General features: G+C 48.2%; 1 protein-coding gene across 1 annotated transcript in view; it reads right to left on the reverse strand.

Moving 5' to 3' along the window:
- The window catches only part of GAB2 (GRB2 associated binding protein 2), a 157,072-nt gene that overhangs the window by 70,372 nt on the left and 59,132 nt on the right, over positions 1 to 27,568 (reverse strand). Inside the window, exon 2 of the mRNA XM_086933906.1 lies at positions 24,015 to 24,234. Within this exon, the coding sequence (XP_086790032.1) occupies positions 24,015 to 24,234 (220 nt within the window). The remainder of the gene's footprint in view (positions 1 to 24,014; positions 24,235 to 27,568) is intronic.

Genomic DNA, 27,568 nt, shown 5'->3' on the forward strand with positions numbered 1-27,568 from the left:
CTCTAAACCACTCTGCTCTACGCGACTGCAGTGGCGGCTCCTCCGCAAAGGAAAAATAAAATGATAATATCGTAACATTATCATTTTCTTTTTCCCATCGCAGCCAGTGGTAGGTGGGGCTGGCCAGAGCAGGGGAGGAGTGGTTTGAACTCCTTAAATGCTCATGACTGTTTGGCCGACACTCTTGGGCTGCCAAACAGTCATGCGCACTTTGTATGTTTCACACCAGGCTGCATTAAACAGACTGATGAGGAACATGCACATGCTCTCTGTCCTCGTCTGAGCGATGAACCAAGGCGCTCATGAGGCCCAATCACAACGCTGCATTGCAGCATTGTGATTGCCTCAGGGGAGCCCGTGTGTCCCGGGTGCTTCCTGCTGCCAGCCGGTACTGGAGACATGAAGAAAGAAGCTGAAGAGGACGAGAACGGAGGAGAGGCGGTGGCCAGCCGTTCCAGGTAAGTCCTTTTCTTTCTTTATTTCATTCCTGCCCCCACCACTCCACCACACCCGTCCGGTACCAGCTGCTCCTGCACCACTGCACTCTATGCCACTGCACCCTACGCCACTCTAGTTTACTCTGCACCAATCTATGCCACTGCACTCTGTGCCACTGTAATCTGCACCATTCTACGTCACTGCACTTGACGTAACTCTACTTATTAACACTCTATTCTATGCCACTACTCTTCACAACAGTCTACTCTATGCCACTGCATTCTATGCCACTTTACTTGCACTACTATGTGCTACAGCACACCACTGCACTCTATGCCTCTGCACTCTATGCCAGTCCACTCTAATCTATGACACTCCACTAAACATCACTCTATGCCACTCCAATCCACTGCGTGCCACTCTACTCCACACAATACCACTCTACTCTACCCCACTCTACTCCAGGGCACTCCACTCTATGCCACTGCACTCTATGCCACTCCATTCTATGCCACTTCACCCTACTCTACGCCACTCCACTCTACTCTACTCTGCTGTACAACATGGCTAAAAGACATTGGCAAAGCCAATAGCTCTCGCATAGGTGAAACCTACTGGCTTACCAATACACTCTATGCCACTCTATGCTACTATATGCTACCCCAGTCCACTCTACACTATGACGTGCCACTCTACCGCATGTCACTCCATCTACGCTGCTGCACAACATGGCTAAAAGCCATTGGCAAAGCCAATAGCTCCTACATAGGCAAAAGTCTCAGAGAAAAAACAAGTTGGAAAAGTCCATAGCAGGGCTCCAGGCAATTTTTCTCCAATGGGTCCGAAGCCAAACATTCTACATGCCTATTAAAATGCATTTTATGAGCCACCAATTGTCAATGAGTGGTTGTTAAAAAATAAACTTCTTGGATAAACACAAAATCAGTTCAAATGTGTCCCACAAATCATAAACAAGTCTATACTCAGTATGCTGCTTTTATTTGCAGTCTCTTTAACTGACTTTCTAAGACTGACCCAGAGGCTGCCAGCCCCTATTTCACTCTCATTCGGTTTCACTACTCCCCCCTTCCTATCTCCACCCTTCTTACATCACCAAATTCCTCCCAGCATTTAGTAAGTTCTAACTTGATATATTTTAGAACATTAGTAAAACATCTGACACATATTAGCACTGCCTTGTAGAATTGGCAAATGTGTGTGCATTTTTTATTCGCCCCTGTTTAATGTCCATCAGGTCAAAGGTTTCTACCTGTCCGTAAATGTGGCAGGAAAGGAGGACTCGCTGTGGTTAGCTTTCATGCAGTGCCAGTACACCACTTCCCACCTCTGTGAGATGCATGCATAAGTTATGTCTCATATCTAATGATTGGCTGGAATGTAAACACAAGTTTAATAGAATTACAAATGTCTAAGAAAATCCAGAGATTTCGTGACGGCCTGTCTTTCCCAAGGTTTGGGGTACTAGGGGCAGTCAGTCTCAAGCTCTTCTTCTCCTGACAAGCAACTCAGTTGCTGACTTTGCCCCATCTTTGCCTTGGCCTTTAAAACCCCTCAGAAAATTTTAAAAATGTTTCATTCCCACACTTTACTATTTTGAGGGAAAGAGACACTAGGCGAGTAACTGTATTAGTCTGACTCTGACAGAAACATTTAATTTCACAACGATTTTGAACTATACACTGAGATAACATATTTTGCTAGTGGTTAGTTTTGGCAGTGGCACATTGTTTAGGGTACTAGAGACTGTTACCATGTTACTACACAAGGCATCTTGAACATTGCTGCTCTCCACTCTCATCGACACAAAGCGTGTGGAAACCTCATGGTGCTGGAAGTGACTACTTTGTACACGTCTCAGTGTCATGCTGCGTTCTCTGGCTCTGGATGCTACAAAGCCTTGGCCGCATGTATTTTATAAGCAAAAACATGCTCGGTTTAGTACCAAAAACGACACTGATCTTGTACAAACCTAATGAAATCCACACCCTGCCTTGTGATGCACAGCGCGGTCATGCTGACATTAAGCCATTCCGCCCCAGAGAAACTTAGAACAACTCAGCAGGGGGCAGGGGGTGTGGACCAGGACCTGAGACGTTTGAATATTAACAAAAACAATGGTCCTGTGGGACTCTATCTCAAATGCCGGGAACTGTCGTACATCACTCGGAAGTACCCCGAGTTAATCCATCCATCTCATGGTTGTCGTTAATATAGCCTTAGAGCCCACCATAGCGGGCTCTACCGACCTATGGAGGCGTTAAAGGCCCGAGCCGAAGGGGAGGGCCTTAAAAAAGGTAGCAGGCCTTTACTGGCTGATAAAGTCCGCCATGGAGGGCTAGAAGGCTATTAAAACAATCCGCCCCTAGAGGGCAGAATGTTCTCATTTGTAAAAACAAAAGCCTCACAAAGCTCAAGTGACTGAAATCCCTTCCGGCACCGTGGGGCCGTTGTTCACAGCAACAGCTGTGAACAAACATTGGAATGTTGGAGCTCAGGGCTTCTACTGGCCATTAGAAGCACGGAGAACTCCATTGTCTTCAATGGAGCTCTCATCATTCCAATGTTCTAATACAATATTAGGGCCTTCTTTTTACACTATTAGTCATGTATATTTACATTTCATCATCAGCTTGTTGCATAGTGATAAACGTGCAGCAAACGCAGTGTAAAAGCGCACGTGATTATTGTAGCGCTCTAGTGCTCCGAGGGTCTCAGGTTGAGCCCCCGGAAGCACTACCCACAATGTATCACTTTCTGGCCAGGCGTGGCCAGAAAGCTTTAAATAAAGGGACCGAAGTGGCACGGCACTTCCGGTCCACACCAGTATAGCGACAGTGTGTGTGTCTCTTATTGTGCGTATCCCAGCGACGCAGCGCTGTAGGCCTCGCCAGGCTCTTGAACCCCCACACTGGCGACGAGGGTAGGATCTACATAAATCAAGCGGCGCCAGCCAGCAGCGTTACCTGCCAGATCAGCAACTGACCCGAACACCTCAACCGCGACACTGGAGCGGAGCACCGACAACGGCGAAAACACAGTCGGCCACCGAAAGCAAGAACACACTCACCGGTAAGCAGCAGATGCTAGAAGCTGCGTGTGGCACCGGCGGTAGCAGCGGCAGGAAGGCCCAAGCGGAGAAACGCGCCGAAAGAAGCGATCCGGCAGCAGGCCCAGCAGTGCGCGCATGCGCAGAGAGCGAGACGTCATCGCCGGTGGAAGAGGCCCTGAGAGAGCGCGAAGCAGGAGAGGCGCCTCAAATCAAACGAGCGCAGGGCCCAGCGAACACGCAGGCGATCCAGCGAGGCTGCCGGCCACGCCACGAGGCAGCACCAACAGGCATAAGCAAGCGCAACCACCACTCCAACAAGCACTGGCTCAAACAAATGCCAACAAGCACAAGCAAGTGCAACCAACAGTCCGACAAGCACTGGGTCAAACAAGCGCCAACAAGCACAAGCAAGTGCAATCAGCAATCCAACAAGCACTGGCTCAAGCAAACGCCAACAAGCACAAGCAAGTGCAACCAGCAATCCAATAGAAAGACGCCTAAGGGGAAGGCGCCAAGCGACCTCCCAACACCAAAATGACCACAAACTCAGGAGGGGCGACTGGGGGAGCACAGCAAGGAGCCGGCCAGGCTCAGCAAGCAGGACCCCCAGCACAGGCATTAAACCTCGGAACACAGCCGCCAATACAGTCAGTCCACTCACAAATCCAAGCACTACCGCCCTTCAGCGAACTGATAGACCCAGGGACGGCAGCTCCCAGATGGGCCGTGTGGCTAGGGCAGCTCAATAACTACTTCACTGCTACCAGGGAGAAGGATAACGAAGTAAAGAGATCCCTGTTGTTACACTTTGGGGGCACAGAACTATACAAATTATTCAAACATCTACCAGACACGGGAGATGACGATGACTATGACGCAGCTGTCAACGCGCTGAACGCACATTTCGACCCCCAGCTAAACCCACACTATGAGCAATTCAAATTTCGCCAATCCAAACAGAGGGAAGGAGAAACTATGGACGCGTTCCACGCGCGGTTGAGAGATCTCATAAGCACGTGCACTGATGATGACGAAAAGAAGGAAGTGACCGCACAGCTCATTCAGGGTTGTCGCAACAAGCACCTGAGGACATTGATTCTAAGGCAACCGCGCATTACACTTGAAGAAATATTGATCCTTGCCAGATCCCACGAGCTGTCGGATGCACGTGCGACAGCAATGGAAGCAGCCCTGAACCCACGGGCAGAAGCAGGAACCGTAGTGAAGACAGAAAGGGTAGACGCAGTCCGCAACACCGGTCGGGGAAGCAGAGGAAGATGGCCGACCAGGACGCCACGCCGAACACCATGCGGGTACTGTGGCCGAGACGAACACAACCAAGATGGCTGCCCGGCACGTGGCAAAACATGCTCAAAATGCGGAATACCCAACCATTTCGCAAGCGTGTGCAGGGGTGGCTTCCGAGGAAGAGGAGCGTCAGGAAGAAAACCAATCACAGGAGCCGTGAGGCAGCTATCACCGGACGAAGCAACGTCGTCTCGATCAAACAGATCACCGAGGCAAGCCCAATTCGATGAGTCCTCCACAGAGGATGAAGATGAATGTTACTACGTGTCATTTGTAAGTGAACTAAAGAGACGGCGAAGGCCCCAGCCAAAATGCCAAATACATATCGACGGTTCTCCAGCAACTGGCGTCATTGACACGGGAGCCACCGTGAATGTCATGGGAATCCAACACTATAAAGCACTGAAGCCAAGACCCAAGCTAGTTCCCTCGAAAGCACGAATACTAACATACGGCAGCCAGGAACCCCTCCCGCTGCGAGGGAAGATGGTAGTCCAAGTGAAGGCGGAAGACAATGAGGTGACGACAACATTCCATGTAATAGACAAAGAGGCAGATTTACTTGTAGGAAGCAACACAGCGGAAGACCTCCGCCTCATTGCGTCTGCAAACGCCGTCAAAGCACTCCAAACGGAAGACATCCTGGAAATGTTCCCCACACTCTTTGAAGGCCTCGGTACCATCAAACGACCGCCGATCAAACTACACATCGACCCCGCCATTCAACCAGTGGCACTGAGGCACAGAAGGATACCATTCCACCTGCGCACCGCCGTAGAAAAAGAACTTAACCAACTTGAAGAACAAGGTGTGATTGAGAAAGTATCGGGGCCGACACCGTGGGTGTCCCCGATGGTGATAGCCGAGAAGCCACGCCAACCAGGTAAAATCCGCATCTGCATAGATATGAGGATCCCCAACAAAGCCATTCGACGGGAGCGGCACCTCACCCCAACAGTAGATGACATCCTGACGGGTTTGAATGGGGCCCAGTGGTTCTCTAAGTTGGACCTTAACGCAGGATATCATCAGCTCAGACTAGCGGAAGAGAGCCGCTACATCACAACTTTCTCAACACACCTGGGGCTGAGACGATACAAGCGACTAAATTTCGGCATATCATCCGCAGCCGAGATCTTTCAAAACACAATTAAAGAAATCTTATCCGGACTTGATGGAGTGCTGAATGTCAGCGACGATATCTTAATTCATGCCAAAACGAGTGAGGAACACCACCGAAGACTGAAGGCCACCCTACAGAGACTCGCACAGTATGGTGTTACACTACACAAAGACAAATGCCAGTTTTTCAGAAAATCAATAAAATTCTTCGGATACGTGTTTGATTCAGACGGAGTAAAAGTGGACCCCCGCAAATCCCACGCCATCAAGAACGCTCCAGCACCATCGACTGCGTCCGAAGTGAGGAGTTTCTTAGGGATGGCACAGTACTGTGCAAGATTTATACCCAATCTGGCCACGATCGCAGAACCTCTGAGAAACCTGACGAAGAAAGATAGCTCATGGAAATGGACGGAATCTGAAGACAAAGCATTTCACCGAATCAAAGAGGCACTGCTGGACAGCACAACGATGGCATACTTCAACACGGCGAGACCCACTGAGGTATTGGTAGATGCCAGCCCAGTGGGCCTAGGAGCCCTCCTGTCACAAGAATCCGAACCCGGGGTGTGGGCTCCGTTGGCATTCGCAAGCAAGGCCTTGACAGCGACAGAATCGCGATACTCGCAAATTGAGAGAGAGGCACTGGCAGTAAAATGGGCCTGCGCCCACTTTCACCTCTACATATCTGGCCACCCGTTCAGAATGGTGACGGACCACCAACCGCTAATTCCCCTATTCCGGGGCACCGCACCTCACCCACCACCAAGGATCGAACGCTGGGCAATCCAAGTTCAACAGTACCAAATGGACCTAGTGTACAGACCTGGGGAGAAAAACCCTGCAGACTTTCTGTCTCCCCACCCCTTCACAGAAGGGTCCCACAATGCGGACCAAGAAGGCCAGACCGAAGAGTTCATCAATATGCTATCAGCAGGAGCATGCCCCTGCGCACTAACCGCCGATGTCATCACCTCCCACTATGACAGTGATGCAGTTGTCAAGAGGGTGAAAGAAGCAATTTACTCCGGAACGTGGGTAAACTTCCTGAAGGATACCAATGGGTGGAACGAAGCAGACAGAACACGCCTACAACAGTTCTGGAAGATCCACGATGACCTTAGCTGCGCTGACAATGGTCTAGTACTGAGAGGAGCTCGCATGGTCATCCCCAAGGCACTGCAAGAGAGAGCAACCACCCTGGCACACGAAGGACACCAAGGCACCCGCAGAATGAAAGCGAGGATGCGGGAGAAGATATGGTTCCCCAACATAGAGGAGAGCGTTGAGGCCCTCGTGCGGGAGTGTCGAGCATGTCAAATCACCAGCAGCCCTGAAGTGCCAGCCCCAGTAATCACGGAAGACCATGCCCCATCGCCATGGGCATGGCTAAGCCTAGACTTTGGAAGTTTCCCAGATGGGAAGATCACAGTAGTACTAATGGACAACTACACCAAGTACCCCATAGTAGAAACAGCAGCATCAACCAGCTTCGCGAACATTCGCCCCATCCTCAGCAAAGCATTCGCCTTATTCGGCATTCCGATGGTCATCAAAACGGACAATGGGCCCCCATTCCAGGGGGGCGAGTTCAAGGAATTTCTGAACAACCTGGGAATCAAGCACCACCGAATCACCCCTCAATGGCCACAAGCCAACGGCGAGGTGGAACGCTTCATGAGGACAATAAACAAAGTGCTGCGAATAGCATCCGCAGAAGGGAGTGACCCAGAAGAAGCACTGCAATCCTTCTTAAGAGAATATCGTAGCACGCCACACAGCACCACCATGCAGTCACCGTGGGCGTTGATGCTGGCCGGACCACGGAGAGACCTACTACCAATGGCTGACAATTGGACTCCCGCACCCTACTCGCCAGCAGACACACAAGAACGGAGAAGAAGGACCAACGAGAAGGCAAGTCGCAAGAGGAGAGCCCAAACTAAAACCCTGAATCCAGGAGAGACCGTGCTGATCCGAACAAGGAGGCCAGGAGGAAAATTCAAGACACCTTTCGAACCAGAACCCTGGGTCATCAAGGAGACAAGAGGAACAGCGATCACAGTCAGCCGAGATGGGGAAGAGGTGACTCGTAACATATCATGGTTCAAGCAAATACCTACACCAAAAGGACAGAGCTCAGACAGTGGCATACCTGCAGCAAGGGAAGAAGACGAGAATACAGCTACAAACAACACCACGTGCCTGCCCCCGGACACCGCAGAACAACCATCTCTGCCATCACCGGGACCTCCTCGAGACCAGATCCCTCCAAGAGGCAAGCGGCAATACAATCTTAGATCTAATCCATGGCCCAATCACAGACTAGCTGATTTCGCATGCTGAACTGATTGTTATGTTTATTTTGAAAATCCAAGTTGGGAAGGGATGTAGCGCTCTAGTGCTCCGAGGGTCTCAGGTTGAGCCCCCGGAAGCACTACCCACAATGTATCACTTTCTGGCCAGGCGTGGCCAGAAAGCTTTAAATAAAGGGACCGAAGTGGCACGGCACTTCCGGTCCACACCAGTATAGCGACAGTGTGTGTGTGTCTCTTATTGTGCGTATCCCAGCGACGCAGCGCTGTAGGCCTCGCCAGGCTCTTGAACCCCCACAATTATATACAAATAAAATAGCAGCTCTGTATGGTAGTCCCCGGCCTCTTTATCAAGTTGGATCCGGTTACGATTCACAGTTTCATATTCCAACAAATTACAAGTTCTAGGCCTGAGGATCTACGTTTCGGTATTTCAAACCTAAGAATATTTGTAGGGTATCACCAGGACAAGTCGCCTGAAAGCTACTGCCACGTCCCTTTATATATAATGAGACTCCGCATAATGTAATCCTGTAAAATTCAAAAGACGGCCATGGTAGATGAACACCAGCAGTCTCGAAACATGTGCCAATTATATAGGACTGAATCCCCCACAAATCAGGCTCGCCTCCATGCATGAAGCCAGGCCGCGCCTCCATCAGCCGCTGATGTGTCCCTTAGGGTTGAAACGCTGACGTGGGCGTCTACAATGTTTATAGAGTAGGATGTTCTAGGAGTGGTATTCCAAGGGACAAGAGTGCAGAGTCACTGAAGTGGACTGTCAGTGGGATGCAGCAGGCGATATGTAGGGAGAGTGACATGGTAGGGAGTACTCTGGGTCAATGTAATTTTAACACTACGATCTGATGTGAGCGATTTGCATTGATTTAAGTGCCCTTGTCTAACAAATGTTGTTGAAGTTCTTGGCGCACCTATTATGGGTGCACCGAAAACAAGCCACCAGCAACAAACAGGCGTTTATCATGGATTTTTCATGGAACAGGAGGAATCCCCTCAAAGTATGAGGGTTTGAAAGCACTCTGCACAAATATTTTTGAATAGCAGCCACCTCTGCTCAGAGGTGGCCATATCGAAAGGCTCGGAGTTCAGACATTACTATACACGTCACTTAAAGTCATGCAGGGATAGAAAGAACATCCAATAGTCAGAGGACTAACAGTACCTTATGCATCACCTCATACCTGCAGCCAGCTCAGTCTGATGGGAAATACAGAGCCTCACGTGCGACAGAAACTGACAGCAATTTACACAAACTCCCCCAAGGCACTGCCAACTCTGGGGCACAGTGCCCCTACAGTCAGGGGAGGCGAATACACCTCTTTGAATAAATTCACATAGCTTGCAGCCCCCTGCACAGGGATACACACAACCTTCAATAGGATGGGGGTCACTATCTGGGAATACTCCACACACTTTCCTAAGCACCCACAAAGGATGCAAGTGTGCTCCTGGAGCTGTTTAGACACAGGGCCTTAAAGAGCAGCCCTTTCCACATGCACACAGCTCTGCCAGGTGCCTGCTGTGAAGAATGCACATTCTGTCCTCATCCTCCTAAGCACTCTCAGATCCTCCAATCTCTCCCCAGCAGTCCATTAACCAGCAGGAGGCTCCCAGACAGGGCCCCTCCTGCAGGGAGGGGTGTGACTCTTAACACTGCATTTCATATGGATCAGGCGAACAGTGCATACATTGTTGTTTATTCATGCACTGTCATCACACACACAGCAGTTGCCCAAGTCACAAATGCTCCTTTTAATCTTCCGCACAGGGATCAAAGGATGAGTGGGCAATGCCAGAATTCAAACATATTATTTAAGCTACACACAGATTTCAACTTGTACATGAATCAACTGAGCTCTCTTTCCATTTGCTATCTTTTTCAGTCTTATGTGGTTCTGAGCCCCTGAAAACCAAATCGCCTTTAGGCAGGTGGTTTGATTTAGGGCGTGTTGTGGTGCTGTGCATTGCTAGGGCTGGTTTGGGCCCCCAGGGCAGTTCACAGTTACAAGGCTGCTCCTTGACAAGATACCACCACCTCGGTCTCCATGAACACCCCTGTGTAGAACCTGTCTCAATAAAGAGGCCAACGACTGAATGAGCACGTTATTTTCGGTGGTTCCCATGAGAGCCAGTGCCAGCAGGACAGCAGCAATGGTCAAGGGATGAGGTTCCATCAATGCAGAAAACTAGAATTAGCCATTCAGCTTTATGGATGTTCATGAATATATTGGAGCATCTGCTTATTCTGCCCCCAGACAGCTGAGACCATGAAACTTAAAGGCAACTTTTTTTTTCTTCCAGGAGTTTGAAAACAAATTTCTCAGTGGTGCCGCGCGTTTCGAAGGGTGAGCTACGCGTAACGTGCTCTCGCGCGCTGAGCTTCTGTGTCATTGGATGACTGCCTGTGCAGCAGGGGTCTCCAACCTTTTCTGTAATAAGAGCTACTTATGTTCAATGAAAACCCTCCCAAGCGATTAATATTAGTGATGTAAGAGTGAATATGCCATTCAAGATCGCCAGCAGGGATTACATCAGTGCATTAGGCCGGGTTTGATAATGAAAGTAAAAAAGGCTTTGACAAATTGAATCGATATATTCCACTTGTAATACATAAAAGCCATAGCTGCAATCTTAGGACACCAAGTATAAATAGAGTAAAACAATCTCTCCAACTCAAATAATAGCTTTAAATATATATCTTTTTTTGATTCAACCATTTTTCTCCAAACATCGGCTTATGAGTTCTGAAAATATACGCATTTTCGTACTGAATGCATTCTTTTTAATTTTGCTACACAAATAATAATTCAACTAAGCAAAAGCTTCTGTATTAGTAGGCTGGACTGCACACAGAAGAGCTACTCACAGGTAGCTGGAGAGCTACTAGTAGTTCACGAGATACTCGTTGGAGACACCTGCTCTACAGTCTTCCAATCACAAGCCAGCTCAGTCGCCGAAGGGCAGAAGCCTTCGCTTACAGCCTCTTTCTGCAGGTTTACACTGCCTCCTATGCAATGGCTCAGAATCTGATGGGTCAGAACCTGCCGGGGCATGGATCACTGCCTGGTTAACACCCGAAAGAACAAACCGGGAGCCAGGAGACAGGCAGGCAGTGGCACCACATAATAGGCGTTTTCAAATGCTTACTTCAATGCAGGGCAGGCTAAGGCTCTTTCCACTATGGCCCAGGTACCACTGCACAGAATGCACCATTAATAGCTATGCCCCTGGGTAGGCCCAAGCCAAGGTGGGAGAGTGCCATCCAACCCCCCCAACTAAAGTCATCAAAGAGAGGCTCCAGAAAGGATGTCTTCAGATACACTGAGGCAGGTACTTCCAGAACCCCCTTAGGACAGGCTTCTGCCTGTTATAGAGGCATCCGCGGCCTGTGAAGGTGGGAGGGGATTTGACAGACAACCACGAGGTAAAATTAATTAAATAAATAAACCATTTTCCCTTGTCGTTTGTCAAAACCCCTTCCCCAACCCGGCAGGTAATTTTTTTTCTGCCGTGGGTGTGGTAATTTCTCATCGCTGTGAAGATCGGCATCCTGCTATAGGCCACACCTGGGCCCCGGATGTGCACCAACCCTAATTAAGTTTACACATTCTAAATTGAGCACTGATCATTTGACCGGCAGCGTGTGGTGGGACATCACAGATTCTATGATACAACTGGGGGTGGAGGTACACTTTGTGGGTGTTAGACCTAGGGTATCCTAGACTACATAGGGTAGCCTGGCACAGTAGGGGGAACAGCTAAACTCCAAGGCGTTGGTTAAGTGCTTACAGGACCCACTCACAGTAACCCAATGACTGACCACTAAAAATAAAAGACGCTACACCAGTTTAGAAAAATACCAGTACCTTTTATAAAAATTCTCTTTGTTCTTTTCTTAGGCAAAATCAGTTTACAATTAGTTCAGCATAAGTTCATATAAGTTTCACAGTCTTCAATACTTTTCTCACTTCAGTAAGGCTAAATCACAGGTACATTTCATTTGAGGTAAATTACTTTCAGTTTCACAGAATGCTTCTTCAATTAGTTATCACAGAAGGGAAAATTCACTCTACAGGTTCAATGTGCTACTTTACATAAACCTGGCATGTACATTACCCCTCTGCTCTCAGCTTCCAGAACAGCTCAACAGGTTTCTACCCCCAGCAGCGTTCCTCACAGATCATGCAACCAGCTAGATGGCTAAAAGAAGACAAGGTAAATTAATAAGGCTTCCCTTTGTCTATTCTATGGCTACACCTTTCTTGTAAAAGAACTGCCTCCGAGTGAATAACTGACTGGAAGGATTTTAGAGATGGACCCCGTCCACCACTGGCTCCCTGAGGCCCAACTTACAATACTCCTATGCCAGGCACAAGAACCTAGCGCTTCGTTTCCCTTCTCACTCCTTCCCCCCGTGATTATCTTGAAGAAAACGGTTACTCTTAGGCTGGGAGGGTTGTTAACCAAGTTCCTCGAGTTCTTATTCCTAGACGGGATGTCAGTAGTCAGCTACCCTCTCCGCCGGTAATTCAGGGATCATTGAACTCCAACTGTGCCGCCTCCCGCTTCCCCACAGCGCTTCCCCGCTTACTTTGTCTGAAGGGCAATCCGGCTTGAGTTGCCCTCGCGCTCGGTTGTCTTTTTCCAGCGCTGATGACGAGGCCTCTGTGGAAGTCGGCGTCGGGGTGGGGAAACGGAAAAGGCTTACTCCAGTCCGGGACGCTCCTCCGGCGGGACCGTGGCGGCGCTTCTGCCTCCTTCCGCGGTTCCTCGGGCTGAAGCTCCGCCTCAGGCGCACCTCCTCTGACGCGGCCGGGTCCTTCCTGAAGTCAGGCTCCGCCTCAGGCGCACCTCCTCTGACGCTGCCGGGTCCTTCCTGAAATCGGACTCCGCCTCAGGCGCACCTCCTCTGACGCCGCCGGGTCCTTCCTGTCACAACACGGGTCAGCTGGGCTCTCTCTCTTCCCTACCGATCTCGCTTCAGAGATCAACTTGGCGTCTCCTGCAGGTAGGATCAACAGCTGATTCTGCCGCTTAATTCCTCAATGTGTGTAGCGATCTCGTGCGCTGCAGTGGCGGCTAGTCTCATTCACCTGCCCTGCACACGGCCTACCAGGCGAGGCGGTCGGGTCACTCGAGAGCCTCAATTCATAAAGTCGCATAGATTGATACTTTGCCACAGAGTCTCTGGTCACTGTTAATGGATGACGTGACAGTGGGGTTTGGTCAGCCTGAAAGGGGGCACTTCCCAATGAAGCGACAGCCGGCCCCACAGGTCGATCGTGTCACTGCTGGTGCGCAATCCTCCTCCTCAAGTCGCCTCTCTCCTCACTGGTCACTCCTGAGACTGTACAAAATGGCTGCTGGTCATTGGCCTTTTATAGAGTGGCCTGAGACCTCTGGAAGCCACTAGATGTTTCTGGAACCTTCCTCATGTTAGCCTATGGGTCTGTCATCCTGGGATGTCCGTTATGGCAGTTGGTGGACACCATTTTAGGTTCATGGGTGTCCCTAGATTTTCCAGGAGCTTAACTAGGCCTCACAGAGTATGAGGGGAAAATGGCGTCATAGTCAAGGAACACCTAGCCCCCTGACAGCACTGAAAAATCCTGGTGGATATAAAAAATAAAAATAGAAACACTGGGAGGCTAAGGGGGACAAAAATAAATAATGATGGTTAGAACACCCCCAGATGCAGACAGGTCTAACACGCGTCCCCCCCAGCTGAAAGTGGGGAGAGCTACCCAATCCCTTGGGAGTTCTCATCACTAAGGCGGAAATACCTGGATAGACCGTCTGCGTTGGCATGGTCCATTCCAGGCCGATGTTCCACCCGAAAGTCCATTCCCTGTAGGGAGATGGACCACCTTAACAACTTGGGATTCTCCCCCTTCATTTGCATTAGCCAACGAAGGGGGCGGTGGTCAGTCTGAACCAGGCAGTGCGAGCCAAACAAGTATGGCCGCAGCTTCTTCAGAGCCCAAACCACCGCAAAGGCTTCTCGCTCCTCCGTTCCCTGGGGAGTAGTCTCCTAGACAGGAAAACCACGGGTTGATCCAAGCCCTCATAATTTAGTTGCGATAACACTGCCCCAATGCCATGTTCTGACGCATCTGTTTGGACAATGAATTCTCTAGCAAAATCAGGGGCCTTAAGTATTGGAGCAGTACACAATGCTTGCTTCAAGGTCATGAAGGCTCGCTGGCAAGCCTCCGTCCAGACTACCCGTCGGGGTTGTTTCTTAGAGGTAAGTTCAGTGAGGGGTGCCACAATGGTGCCATACCCCTTCACGAAGCGACGGTAGTATCCAGTGAGGCCCAGGAAGGCTCGGACCTCAGTTTGAGTCTTGGGGGGCTCCCAGGCTATGATAGCCTCAATCTTTGCCTGGAGGGGCTGCACAGACCCTCTGCCCACCAAGTGGCCTAGGTACACCACCGACCCCTGTCCGACCTGACACTTGCTGGCCTTGATTGTCAAGCCAGCCTGTTGCAGGGCATGAAGAACAGCTTGCAAATGTTGCAAATGGTCCTCCCAGCTGCTACTGAAGACAGCAATGTCATCCAGGTAAGCAGCAGAAAAAGCTTCCATACCAGAAAGGACCTTGTTCACCAGCCGCTGAAAAGTGGCAGGGGCGTTCTTGAGCCTGAAGGGCATCACACAGAACTGGTAGTGTCACTGAGGTGTAGAGAAGGCTGACCTTTCCTTCGCCCCCTCAGTAAGGGAAATCTGCCAGTACCCTGAAGTTAGGTCAAAGGTACTTAAGTATTGGGCAGCTCCCAGCCGGTCGATAAGTTCATCCGCCCTTGGGATGGGATGAGCATCTGTCTTGGTTACTGAATTTAGTCCTCGGTAGTCCACACAGAATCTCAATTCAGGTGTGGTGCCCGGCGGGGCAGCTTTCGGTACCAAAACCACCAGACTAGACCAAGGGCTACTAGAAGGTTCAATCACTCCTAGCTCCAGCATCTTAGCGACTTCACTTTTGATGCTGGCCTTCACCTTGTCCGACAGCCGGTAGATCTTAGACTTCACAGGTGGGCTGTCTCCTGTGTCCACGTCATGGGTACACAGGTGGGTCCTACCCGGGACAAGGGAGAACAGAGAAGAAAATTGCTCCAGGATCTGGCGGCAATCTCTCTGCTGTTCAGGAGTCAGGGATGGTGAGAGAATCACTCCCTCCACCGACCCATCCTTTTCTTGAGACGAGAGAAGATCAGGGAGAGGTTCGCTTTCCTCTTCCTCTGCTCCATCGGTCACCATCATTAAGACAACCTCGGGCCTCTCATGGTGTGGCTTGAGGCGATTGGCATGCAGCACCCGGTGGGGCTGTCTCGGGGTCTTAAGATCCACCAAGTAAGTGGCTTTACCCTTTTTCTCCAATACCTCAAAGGGGCCTGTCCAACGATCCTGGAGGGCATTTAGCTCTCCAGGTTCCATCACCCACACTTTTTGTCCAGGCTCCAGTTCCACTGGGTGAGCATTGTGGTCATACCACTCCTTCATAACTGCTTGGCTGGCTTCCAAGTTGTCAGAAGCTTGCTTCCACAACTTGGCCATTTGGCTCCGGAAGGCCAGCATGTAGCTCACCACGTCCTGGGGAAGCTTCCTGGGAGTCTTTTCCCATCCATCCTTCACCAGGCTGAGAGGACCCCGTACAGGGTGCCCGTACAAAAGTTCGAAGGGGCTGAAGCCCACTCTCTTCTGTGGCACTTCCCTGTAGGAAAACAAGAGACAGGGTAGGAGGACGTCCCATTTCCTCCGCAGGCTCTCAGGCAGACTTCTTATCATACCTTTCAAGGTTTTATTGAACCTTTCCACAAGACCATTGGTTTGTGGGTGGTAAGGGGTGGTAAACCGATAGGTAACACCGCACTCCTTCCACATAGCCCGCATGTATGCTGAAAGGAAGTTAGTCCCCCTGTCGGACACAACCTCCTTGGGGAAACCCACTCGGGTGAAGATCCCCATCAGGGCCCTTGCCACTGCGGGTGCAGTGATGGTCCTCAGAGGTATTGCCTCTGGGTACCGTGTGGCATGATCCACTAAAACCAGGATGAACCGGTGACCAGCTGAAGTTGGTGGATCTAATGGCCCTACAATGTCGATGCCCACCCTTTCAAAGGGGGTGCTAACGACAGGTAGTGGTTCCAGGGGAGCTTTTAGCTTCACCCCTGTTTTCCCACTGGCTTGGCAAGACACACACATCCGACAATATGTATCAGACGCCACTCTCATCCGAGGCCACTAAAAGTGGGGAACAAGCCGGGCAAAGGTCTTGTCCTGTCCTAGGTGTCCTGCCAATGGTATCTCATGAGCCAGTTCCAAAAGAAAGGCTCTAAAGCATTGTGGGACCACCAAGGCCCTGGATGAACCATGTCCGGGTGCCTTGGGCTCACTGTAGAGGAGTCCATCCTCCCAGTAAATCTGGTAGCTCCCTACAATGTTCCCTGCTGCCTGGGCTTTGGCCTGTTGCCGCAGCCCCTCAAGAGTAGGACACTCCTTCTGAGCTTTGCAGAACTCTTCCCTGGAAGGACCTCCCTCCACATGCCATTCAGTAGGGATGGGTAGGTTCTCCAAGGAAGCAACATTCTCCCCTGTGGACTCCAGATCCACCTCTGCAGGTGGCCTGTCTGTCTCACGAGGTGGAGATGCCGAGGCAGGGTCCTCCGGCCTCCTGTCCTTCTCTTCTCTGGCAGCCGGCTGGGCCATTGTTCCAGGCTCCAGCGTAAGTGAACTCCCCCTCCGGGTAGTCGTGGACCTTGTGTTGACACAGGCCCAGTCAGGGGGTCCCAACATCTCAGAATGAGTCCGGTACTCCACCCCCCTCCAAGCATTGTGCTCCATATCATTTCCTAACAGGCAGTCAACAGGCACGGCAGGGCTTACGGCAACTCGAAGTGGGCCTGCAACCCCTCCCCATTCAAAGGGAACCTCGGCCACAGGATAGTGGCCCAATCTGCCGTCAGCCATCACGGCGGGATGGAGTACATCTGGGATGACCTGCTCTGGAGACACCAGTTGACTCCTTACCATAGTCATACTGGCTCCTGTGTCTCTCAGAGCCTCCCCTCTACGGCCGTTGATGGTGACTCACTGCTCATACTTGGTAGTATTAGAGGGCAGTTGGGTCTTTGGCACCATCTCCTTATCACCCAGGGACACTAAAGTGACACCCGCCCGCTCCCCTCCGTTACCCAAAGGCATCTCCTCCCCGAGCACTACACTAGTTATTCCCGGGGCTTTTCCTCCAGTGGGAGGGGGTGGTCTTTTTGGGCATCTCACGTCTCCTTTATAGTGTCCCACACCACCACACTCGAAACAATGAACAACCCTTGGCTGCTGGCTTTGGCCAGGATTAGGGTTGCGAGGGGGGTTACCCTTAGGGATGAATCCTCTGCCCCTTCCTTGTGAAGTATTTTGTGGACCTTTTGAGAACTCCCTCTTATTTTCCCTGCCCTCTTTCTTCTGGGGGGCGCCCTGTCCAGACTTCTGGGAATCCCCTCCAGTCCCCTTTGATGACACCCGGGTACTAGCCCAGATGTCCGCCTCCTCAGCAAGCTTCCTGGGGCTGGTCAGCTTGCTGTCCACCAGATGCTGTCGCAGCTCGGGAAAACATTTCTCGAGTAGGTGTTCCCTGAGTATGAGGTCATATAAACCTTCATAGTCCCCTACCTCGCTGCCTTTCACCCAACCCTCCAAGGCCTTCCTGGCGTAATCCAAAAAGTCCACCCAATTCTGCGTGCCTAGTTTGTGGCTACCCCTAAACTTCTGCCGATACTTCTCAGGGGTTAGCCCAAACTTCCTTATCAGCGCCACCTTCATAGCAGGGTAGTGGGTCTGTTCACGCTGCTCCAGGGCTAACAAGGTATCCCTGCCAGCAGGTGGCATGTATTTATACAACCCACCCCCCCAGTGGGCTTCCAAGATCCCATGGGCCCTCAATGAGACCTCATAGGCGGCTAGCCATTTTGCAATATCATCACTTGGTGCGTAGCTAGCCATGACATCTTTGGGTAAATAGGGTCTGGGTTCTCTGGTGTTCACCTTGGTTTCGCTGCCACCATTATCAGAATTGGGAGACCTTAGGTTTAGAGCTTGTAGGTCCATTTCTTTAATGGTTCGCTCATGGGCTAACCTCTTGTCCTCCCTTTCCATATCCATCCTGGCTAGTTCTAACCTCATTCTTCTCTCCTCCCTCCTATCTTCTAGCTCAGCGTCGGTCAAACCCCTCTCTGAGACACTGCTGCCCACCCTGGAAGGTGTCCTGGGACCTGTCAGAAGATTCCCCCCTCCCGCTTGGTACAGCGTTGCGGTCTCAAGGACAGTGTCCCTGTCACTCCCCTCTGGGTCTGGTTCCTCCCCGGAATGAGCCTCCACCCATGCCCGTATGCTTGTCAGCAGCTCGCCTTTCCTGGCACCTTTCTTAAAGAATACACCTTGCTGCTGACACCATTCCTTTAGTTGGGTCACAGTATAGTTTTCCAGCTCTTCCACGTTTACCTCCATTTTCACTTAGAGAATAAACTTTTTACACAGGAGAAAACCAAAAAGTGACCTGTGGTCAACCTCCACCCACCACCAGAAATAAATTTAGAAAAAAACAAAATTCAGATTAGGAGGGCCGCAGGGAGAAAACTCCAGGTGTAGGCCCGTGGTAAGCACTGCGTTACTATTAAGTGAGTGTAAGCACAGATCCGTTATCCCACCGCTGAAACACCAATTATGTTAGACCTAGGGTATCCTAAACTACATAGGGTAGCCTGGCACAGTAGGGGGAACAGCTAAACTCCAAGGCGTTGGTTAAGTGCTTACAGGACCCACTCACAGTAACCCAATGACTGACCACTAAAAATAAAAGACGCTACACCAGTTTAGAAAAATACCAGTACCTTTTATAAAAATTCTCTTTGTTCTTTTCTTAGGCAAAATCAGTTTACAATTAGTTCAGCATAAGTTCATATAAGTTTCACAGTCTTCAATACTTTTCTCACTTCAGTAAGGCTAAATCACAGGTACATTTCATTTGAGGTAAATTACTTTCAGTTTCACAGAATGCTTCTTCAATTAGTTATCACAGAAGGGAAAATTCACTCTACAGGTTCAATGTGCTACTTTACATAAACCTGGCATGTACATTACCCCTCTGCTCTCAGCTTCCAGAACAGCTCAACAGGTTTCTACCCCCAGCAGCGTTCCTCACAGATCATGCAACCAGCTAGATGGCTAAAAGAAGACAAGGTAAATTAATAAGGCTTCCCTTTGTCTATTCTATGGCTACACCTTTCTTGTAAAAGAACTGCCTCCGAGTGAATAACTGACTGGAAGGATTTTAGAGATGGACCCCGTCCACCACTGGCTCCCTGAGGCCCAACTTACAATACTCCTATGCCAGGCACAAGAACCTAGCGCTTCGTTTCCCTTCTCACTCCTTCCCCCGTGATTATCTTGAAGAAAACGGTTACTCTTAGGCTGGGAGGGTTGTTAACCAAGTTCCTCGAGTTCTTATTCCTAGACGGGATGTCAGTAGTCAGCTACCCTCTCCGCCGGTAATTCAGGGATCATTGAACTCCAACTGTGCCGCCTCCCGCTTCCCCGCTTACTTTGTCTGAAGGGCAATCCGGCTTGAGTTGCCCTAGCGCTCGGTTGTCTTTTTCCAGCGCTGATGACGAGGCCTCTGTGGAAGTCGACGTCGGGGTGGGGAAACGGAAAAGGCTTACTCCAGTCCGGGACGCTCCTCCGGAGGGACCGTGGCGGCGCTTCTGCCTCCTTCCGCGGTTCCTCGGGCTGAAGCTCCGCCTCAGGCGCACCTCCTCTGACGCGGCCGGGTCCTTCCTGAAGTCAGGCTCCGCCTCAGGCGCACCTCCTCTGACGCTGCCGGGTCCTTCCTGAAATCGGACTCCGCCTCAGGCGTACCTCCTCTGACGCCGCCGGGTCCTTCCTGTCACAACACGGGTCAGCTGGGCTCTCTCTCTTCCCTACCGATCTCGCTTCAGAGATCAACTTGGCGTCTCCTGCAGGTAGGATCAACAGCTGATTCTGCCGCTTAATTCCTCAATGTGTGTAGCGATCTCGTGCGCTGCAGTGGCGGCTAGTCTCATTCACCTGCCCTGCACACGGCCTACCAGGCGAGGCGGTCGGGTCACTCGAGAGCCTCAATTCATAAAGTCGCATAGATTGATACTTTGCCACAGAGTCTCTGGTCACTGTTAATGGATGACGTGACAGTGGGGTTTGGTCAGCCTGAAAGGGGGCACTTCCCAATGAAGCGACAGCCGGCCCCACAGGTCGATCGTGTCACTGCTGGTGCGCAATCCTCCTCCTCAAGTCGCCTCTCTCCTCACTGGTCACTCCTGAGACTGTACAAAATGGCTGCTGGTCATTGGCCTTTTATAGAGTGGCCTGAGACCTCTGGAAGCCACTAGATGTTTCTGGAACCTTCCTCATGTTAGCCTATGGGTCTGCCCTCCTGGGATGTCCGTTATGGCAGTTGGTGGACACCATTTTAGGTTCATGGGTGTCCCTAGATTTTCCAGGAGCTTAACTAGGCCTCACAGAGTATGAGGGGAAAATGGCGTCATAGTCAAGGAACACCTAGCCCCCTGACAGCACTGAAAAATCCTGGTGGATATAAAAAATAAAAATAGAAACACTGGGAGGCTAAGGGGGACAAAAATAAATAATGATGGTTAGAACACCCCCAGATGCAGACAGGTCTAACAGTGGGGGAATTAAAGAAAAAGTGGAAGGATGGGAGGAGATTTATTTTTATTTATTTATTTATAAAGTTTTATATGGTGCAAACTTGACTTTAGTTGGGTATCAGCACACGTTACAATTGGGTGAAGGATACAATTAGCAAAGGGTCTTCCTCGAGATGGACCCGGAACCTGTCTTTGTTTCAATGTCTTTCCCACCCCGACCACCGATGAATGTATCTTTTCCAATATCCACCCTGACCTCCTACATGGCCTGCCTGTTACAGGGACTCTCAAAATAGGCCACGTAAATAAAAGAAAAAATTTCTTTCAACTATATTGTAACTTCCCACTGATGTCACATTGTCATCAAACAACACACATCTTACCTCTCATAGATAACCTGACATCCCACACATCACTTACACCAAGATTTTCCTACCTTTAGATGAAAAACTGACCATACTATCATGGCTCATTACACTTTTCCATGAAGTCTCCAACTCTAGTGAATTACTTGCAAAAGCAAGAGCGGCTTTTGTGGCAACCTGCATTGGTAGGTCTACCTGGCTATCGGCCAACCGCGGACCAGAAGACTGCATCCTTCAAACCTTGCACAAACTGGCCTTTTCACAGCCCTGTTTCCGTCAGTCACGTGCTGTCTTTTTCAGCCTACCCTGTCATATGTGATAGGCCCATCCACACGTCAGGTGCGGTTTACATTTGAGAAGTGTGGGATGAGATTTTTGTTGTTAACCATAAATTCTTGATTTTTCCACCACATAAATGTAAGAAAATTTGGATTTGAACCTAACGTTCAGGGTTTGCAGGGCATTCTCTGTTAGAAGACATTGATGTATCAACCAAGCTGCACCACCCGGGATTAGCCTGGATCTCTGTTTTTTAGAAATGCTTGCTGCAAATGGGCTCTTTAAAATTAGCTTGCCCCTTGTTGTTTTATGAGGGTTAAATCTTCTCTCTGAACAAGTGATGTCTCCATTTTATTGCATGCTTTTCCAATTTCGCACTGACTGCTTCATTAGCACCAAGTCACTCTATGCGGCCATGTATGAAACTACATGCTCTTGAAACATACAAACATAGCTCTGTGTTCTGTTTTAGACTGATCTTAAAGGGTCTTTCTCTTAGTACATGTGGAGTTAAACGCCTATGTCGTTGTGTAATAACACATTTGGAACCCATGTTCTTTTTATCTCTCCACCCAACACCCATCCAGGATTATCAGATGATGTGCCCAGATCGACCTCTGTCGAGGAACCGCTAAAACACATGTTTTTTCTTAGGCCATTGTTTGGTACACTTACAAGGCTTTGGTGGAAGGCTACTAAAATGAAAACAATATAATACCTCTAGATATTGTACAGGCAAGTTAACAGTTAACGTATGATACTCAAGAGGAACTGGCGGTTTGCAACTGACCGGTTGAAAAGCCTATGATGTGCCCAGGGGAGGTGTGAAAGCAGTTAATAAAGTTAACAAAAGGCAATGGGATAACAATGTGTGCTTGCTTCTAGCTCTTGACAGTGCCACAGGGTCTCTCTCTAGGATAAGGACAGAGAGATTAATAGTATGAGTTTTATTATATCATGGGCATGAGTATTATTTAATGAGTACGAGTTTCATCTCCGATATTTAAAAACATGATGCATGTGACAATATCTACATAGAAAGTCGATAGTCTGTAAAATGTGACGTTTTAAAGTTAAGCAGTAAAGACAAAGAGGGTCCAGTTTTCAAAGCAATTCAACACATTTCTCATGAAGACATTAAAAATGGGCATACAATTGTAAATGTGATCCTCCACTAAGAACCACTGGTATGAGGTGGATGTATGACGGTACAACGCGTGCTTTTACAACGCGTACCGATATGACACAGGATTTACAACGCAAGTCGTTACGACTTGCGTTGGGGGGCGCTGGATAGTGAATAGTTTAATTTACTATTCCAACTCCAGTCCCCGTGGATAGTAGGGAAGGTGTTGGATAGTAAATTAAACTATTCCCTATCCTAGAGCGCCCTCCAGCGAAAGTCGTAGTAACGACTTTTGTTGTAAAACTTGCGTGGTAATGGTACCGCGTTGTAAAACATTCGTTGTAAAGGATGTTCCCCGTGTGGGGTCATAAACCTTTCTCTGTTTGAAGCATATTCCGGTTCCCTGTTTTTGGGATCCTCTAAATTTTTACATCTCTTTGTAGATTCTCCAGCCTGGACTTTGCTGCAGTAGCCCGCCAAAAAAAAGAATTGAAGCCCAGTACAGATCCATTTGGTATTTTGTACGCAGCAGTGGCAAGATCCTAAGAACCATCAAACATTTGATGTTTGTCCTTCACTTGACCTTCGAGGTTTGGTGGAAGAAGGACAGGTCAACATTGAACCATACACCTTGTGAAAGCCAAATTTAAAATCATGTTAAAATCAGTAATCCTGGAATCATCTCATGTTGAAGAATGAAGTGAATTGTTCACAACATACAAAATGCTATTTGTAAATGTGTTCCAAGTCTTGAGTAGTCTTTCTACAAGGCAAAGTTCTGCCAGCGAAACTACTACATGTGATTGGACATATAACGCTTGTACACCATTTGCACATCAATTGTTCAGATCAAACATTTATGAATCATTTCAATGTACATCATCTAGTCTGTCCCTTAGGGATATAAAACTGGTGTCAGCAGACCATTTCGTTGTTGGTTCAGTTCTGTCAAAATAAAAACATATCTAATACTGCATAAATCCTTAAATGTGCATGCATACATCTTAAAAGCCTATAACTGTGTTGTTTACCCAAAAGTACATAATGGTTACAGATTGAAGAGCAACCTCATTCAAATAATTCGCATTCAGGGTTACCAGCCTTTTCTCAGACTGACAAATACCACCAATATTAAGTGTCATGGCAGATTGTTTTAAATCAGCAGAAGCAGCTACATAAATCAATCCACTCTATCATTGGTTTAAAGAGATGGAAATCCACAACCTCCGAGAGACGTTTTCTTGAGTATGACCTGAACCAACTCCTTACCTTGTGTTTTCAGTTTTTCTGCTCATGCACTGGTGCAGGAAGAGATAGTCCTGTGGGGCGCTGGCCGACAGTGTGGCTTGGTGTATGTGGTTGGAAGGCGGATCGAAAGTAAACAACGTAGGCTGGCTAGAGTGCGCTGGAGCTGAAGACTTGCGTTCCCGCAGTAAGAGCTGGTTGGAGCTGCTCAGCTCTGCCGGGGATGATCGGGGACCATGGCTCACTAAGGGGACATTTTTTATAGCGTCAGTATGAGAAAGAATACAACAGGACTATGGTGAAAACTCAACATACAGAGACAATATCAAGCAATTTATCTTGGGAAACTTAGGGCCAGATGTAGGAAGCCTGATACCAGTCGGTAACAACCGAAATTACTGAATTTCGGCCGTTACCAACCGGTATTAGGCATTATAGATGTAGGGGCCTAATTTAAGGATTTGGTAATTTACCGAATTCTTAAATACCGATTCAGTAAATTACTGAATCCTTAATGTAGGAAGCACTCAAGTGGGTGCTTTTCACTTGTAAGGATTCGTTATTTACCACCAACTACAAGTTGGTGGTAAATAACGAAAATCAATAAAAAAGCAATTTTGTGCTTTTTTAACAGTGCCATGTGGCCGATATACATGCCCTTAGGCCATGTATGTGTGCCACATGTGCACCCATGTAACATTCAGGGGTGCAACAGGGTGTCAAAGTGTCACCCTGCCACCCTTGGATGTGTTGCCCATTTAACCTAACCGGTATTTAACGATTCGGTCATTCCCGTTCATTCCTATGGGCCTGGAGGCCCATAGGGATGAATGGGAAATACCGAATCGGTACATACTGATTCGGTATTTACCGAATCTTACCGATTCGGTAAAAAATACCGAATGAATACCTACATCCCATTTACCGATTCTAAAATACCGAATTGGTAAAATTCGGTATTTTAGAATCAGTAAATCTGAATTACCTACATCTGGCCCTTAGTTCCTTACATGACATCAACATTTTTTCATTGTCTATGAGGTTGGCATGAGGCTGGGTGTCATTTAAAATAACAGTAACAAAAACAACAACTATTATTATAATTTGTGCCGTTATCATTAGATATTTAGTTAGCATAAATCCATATTGACTATCAGAAAGATGTAGATTTTACCAGTTAAATCATTCATCTATTGCCAGTTTTTATTGCTTGCATGGGTAGCCATATCAGATTTATGAGAGCTGTACAATAGGTTACTTTAATCAATTAATATTTATGCATATCGTTATGCAGTTACTGGACATGGCCATTGCCTGAGCATCTCAAATTAATTAAGCATTGTTTCAAAGTTATACCACTTATCAATTATTTATTTTTTCCCAATTTTCCACTGCACTGTAAAGACATATGTAACAGCAAAAACATAATACAGAGATATCACATGGTCTTTTTAAGTAGAGAGAAACATTAACCGGATCAGCATTTGGAAAAGTAGAGAAATCAAAACATGGAAGTGAATAATGTAATATTATATGAGGTGAAATCGAAATAGATGAGCTTTCAGAAGTTCATGGAGGTGTTAAGCTGGTTGTGGCCTGAGTGAGGGAGGGAGCTCCATGCACTGGGTGCAGCTCCTGTGAAGGACTGTTCTAGCATCAGAGATGTTTTCTGATTGGTTGTTTCCAGGTGGAGTGTTTGTTTTGGCTCCGGAGGCCCTTGTTTCTTCTGGATATTGTGAGAAGTAATACTATGTAAGGAGGGCTACAAGGGTCACACAGCCTTTTAAGTCAAACATCTGATTAAAAATATTACTCTAGCCTGGATTGAGAACAAAAGTAATGCTTCAGAGACCGATGCTATGCAGACACTCACCTTATAGGCAGAGAAGTGTGGCTCAATGATTAGAGCGGCAGACCCTGATGCAGAGGTCTAGCATAGGACCAGGGTTCAATTCCCCGCCTCGGTGGGTCTTGGGCTCAAAATTCCACTGACCTGATAATTCTCGCCTCGGTGCCTATTCCAATCATGGAGTCCCACTCTGCAACTCTGGGCAATAGCTTGTTTAATCTCCACAACGGCCCCCACAACGCTAAGGATGCTTGGCCTCCACCTTTGGGTTGCCCAGGACTGGATGCCTCACAGGGAAAGCCATATGGGTTCCACAGCGGTATTCGTACAAGCGCCTTCAGACCCTTGCGGGTGAGTAGTGCGCTATACAAGTATCAATTTACAATTTACATTTATTGTGAAATCCCATACCTCGTCTTTGACAGTATATCTTAAATCCAGAGGTAGATCACTCTTTCTCAGAACTGGGAATAAATGAACTTTTGTATCATGTGATTTAATTTAAAACACCGAGGGCCTCATTCATGTTTTTTTTGCTGCTGCGCTTCATACAAAACCCTTTAGGCACACACTATGTACAGTTTATATATTTAGAGTTTTTTCACAGTGGCATGTTCGTCAAAAGTATGTTCTTGAGTAAATCCAATTTCCACACGAAAGTTCATAGTAATCCAAATCTTTTGGAATTCAGAGATCTTTTATTGTAGATCTTTTTCTGGTTTCAAAACATCAAATTCTTTCCAGCAGCCAACATAAATAAATAAATAAATAAATAAATATCCAGGGCAATAACATCAATCCAATGGTCCAGGTTCACTGCCAGACGTGTACTCATCCGTAATGTGCCCAAAGTAAGTAGAATGCTAGATTTCTTGATAAAATCGTGCCAGGACCGTATGTGTCACCTCTTCAGCGTTCGATTTAGTATAATACCATTGGATTGATGTTATTGCCCTGGATAGTGAGACACAGCTCTGAGGAAGGAATCAGGGTGGTCTTTCGGCCTCCCTGATATAGCACAGCTTTGCTTTTTATTGGTTCACAGAGAGATAATCTGAGCCCTGCTGAAGTTGTTAGACCCAACGAAACACGTGTTGGCTACTGAAAAGAATTTGACGATACAAAACCCAAATCAGAACCCATCATTTGATTCTTGCCATTTCTCAAAAACTGCTTTTCTTCTGTGCATAAAACCAGTCACTACTGCATTCTCTGCAATATCCTTAGTCTGCCAACACATTACGGAATATGCAAACCTAGCTCAGGATGCAAACTCATATTAAAGGCAGATATGAAATCGCTAACATCTTTATTCTCGGAATCTTCAACTATGCTGTTTCTTAAACATCTGCATAAGCCTCTCATGATAAGCATGCACTGACCTATTGCCTAGTTATCAAGATCTTAGACCAGTTAACTTTCTTCTTAAGCACCTTCTTTTTCAAATGTTCTATCACTGCTCTATACTTATGTGGAGTATTATTATTCACAACTCTACATTGAGTCCATAAATCACTATGAACAGCAATCCCAAATAGTGCGTACAAATCAGCCCAAACACTTTCAAAACTGTTGTTAATATATGAACTTTTTATATAGCTTCCCAGGTTTCTCTCGTAATTTTGGAAAAATTTGTCATAAAAGCATAAAGATCAACTCTTGTCCAAGGCACATCCACACAATTCTCTCCGTGTACTTGTCTCAAAGGAAATTCTGCAACTGCCTCTAA

The sequence above is a fragment of the Lissotriton vulgaris genome, chromosome 8 (assembly GCF_964263255.1).
Source record: "Lissotriton vulgaris chromosome 8, aLisVul1.2, whole genome shotgun sequence".
Classification (NCBI taxonomy): Eukaryota; Metazoa; Chordata; class Amphibia; order Caudata; family Salamandridae; genus Lissotriton; species Lissotriton vulgaris.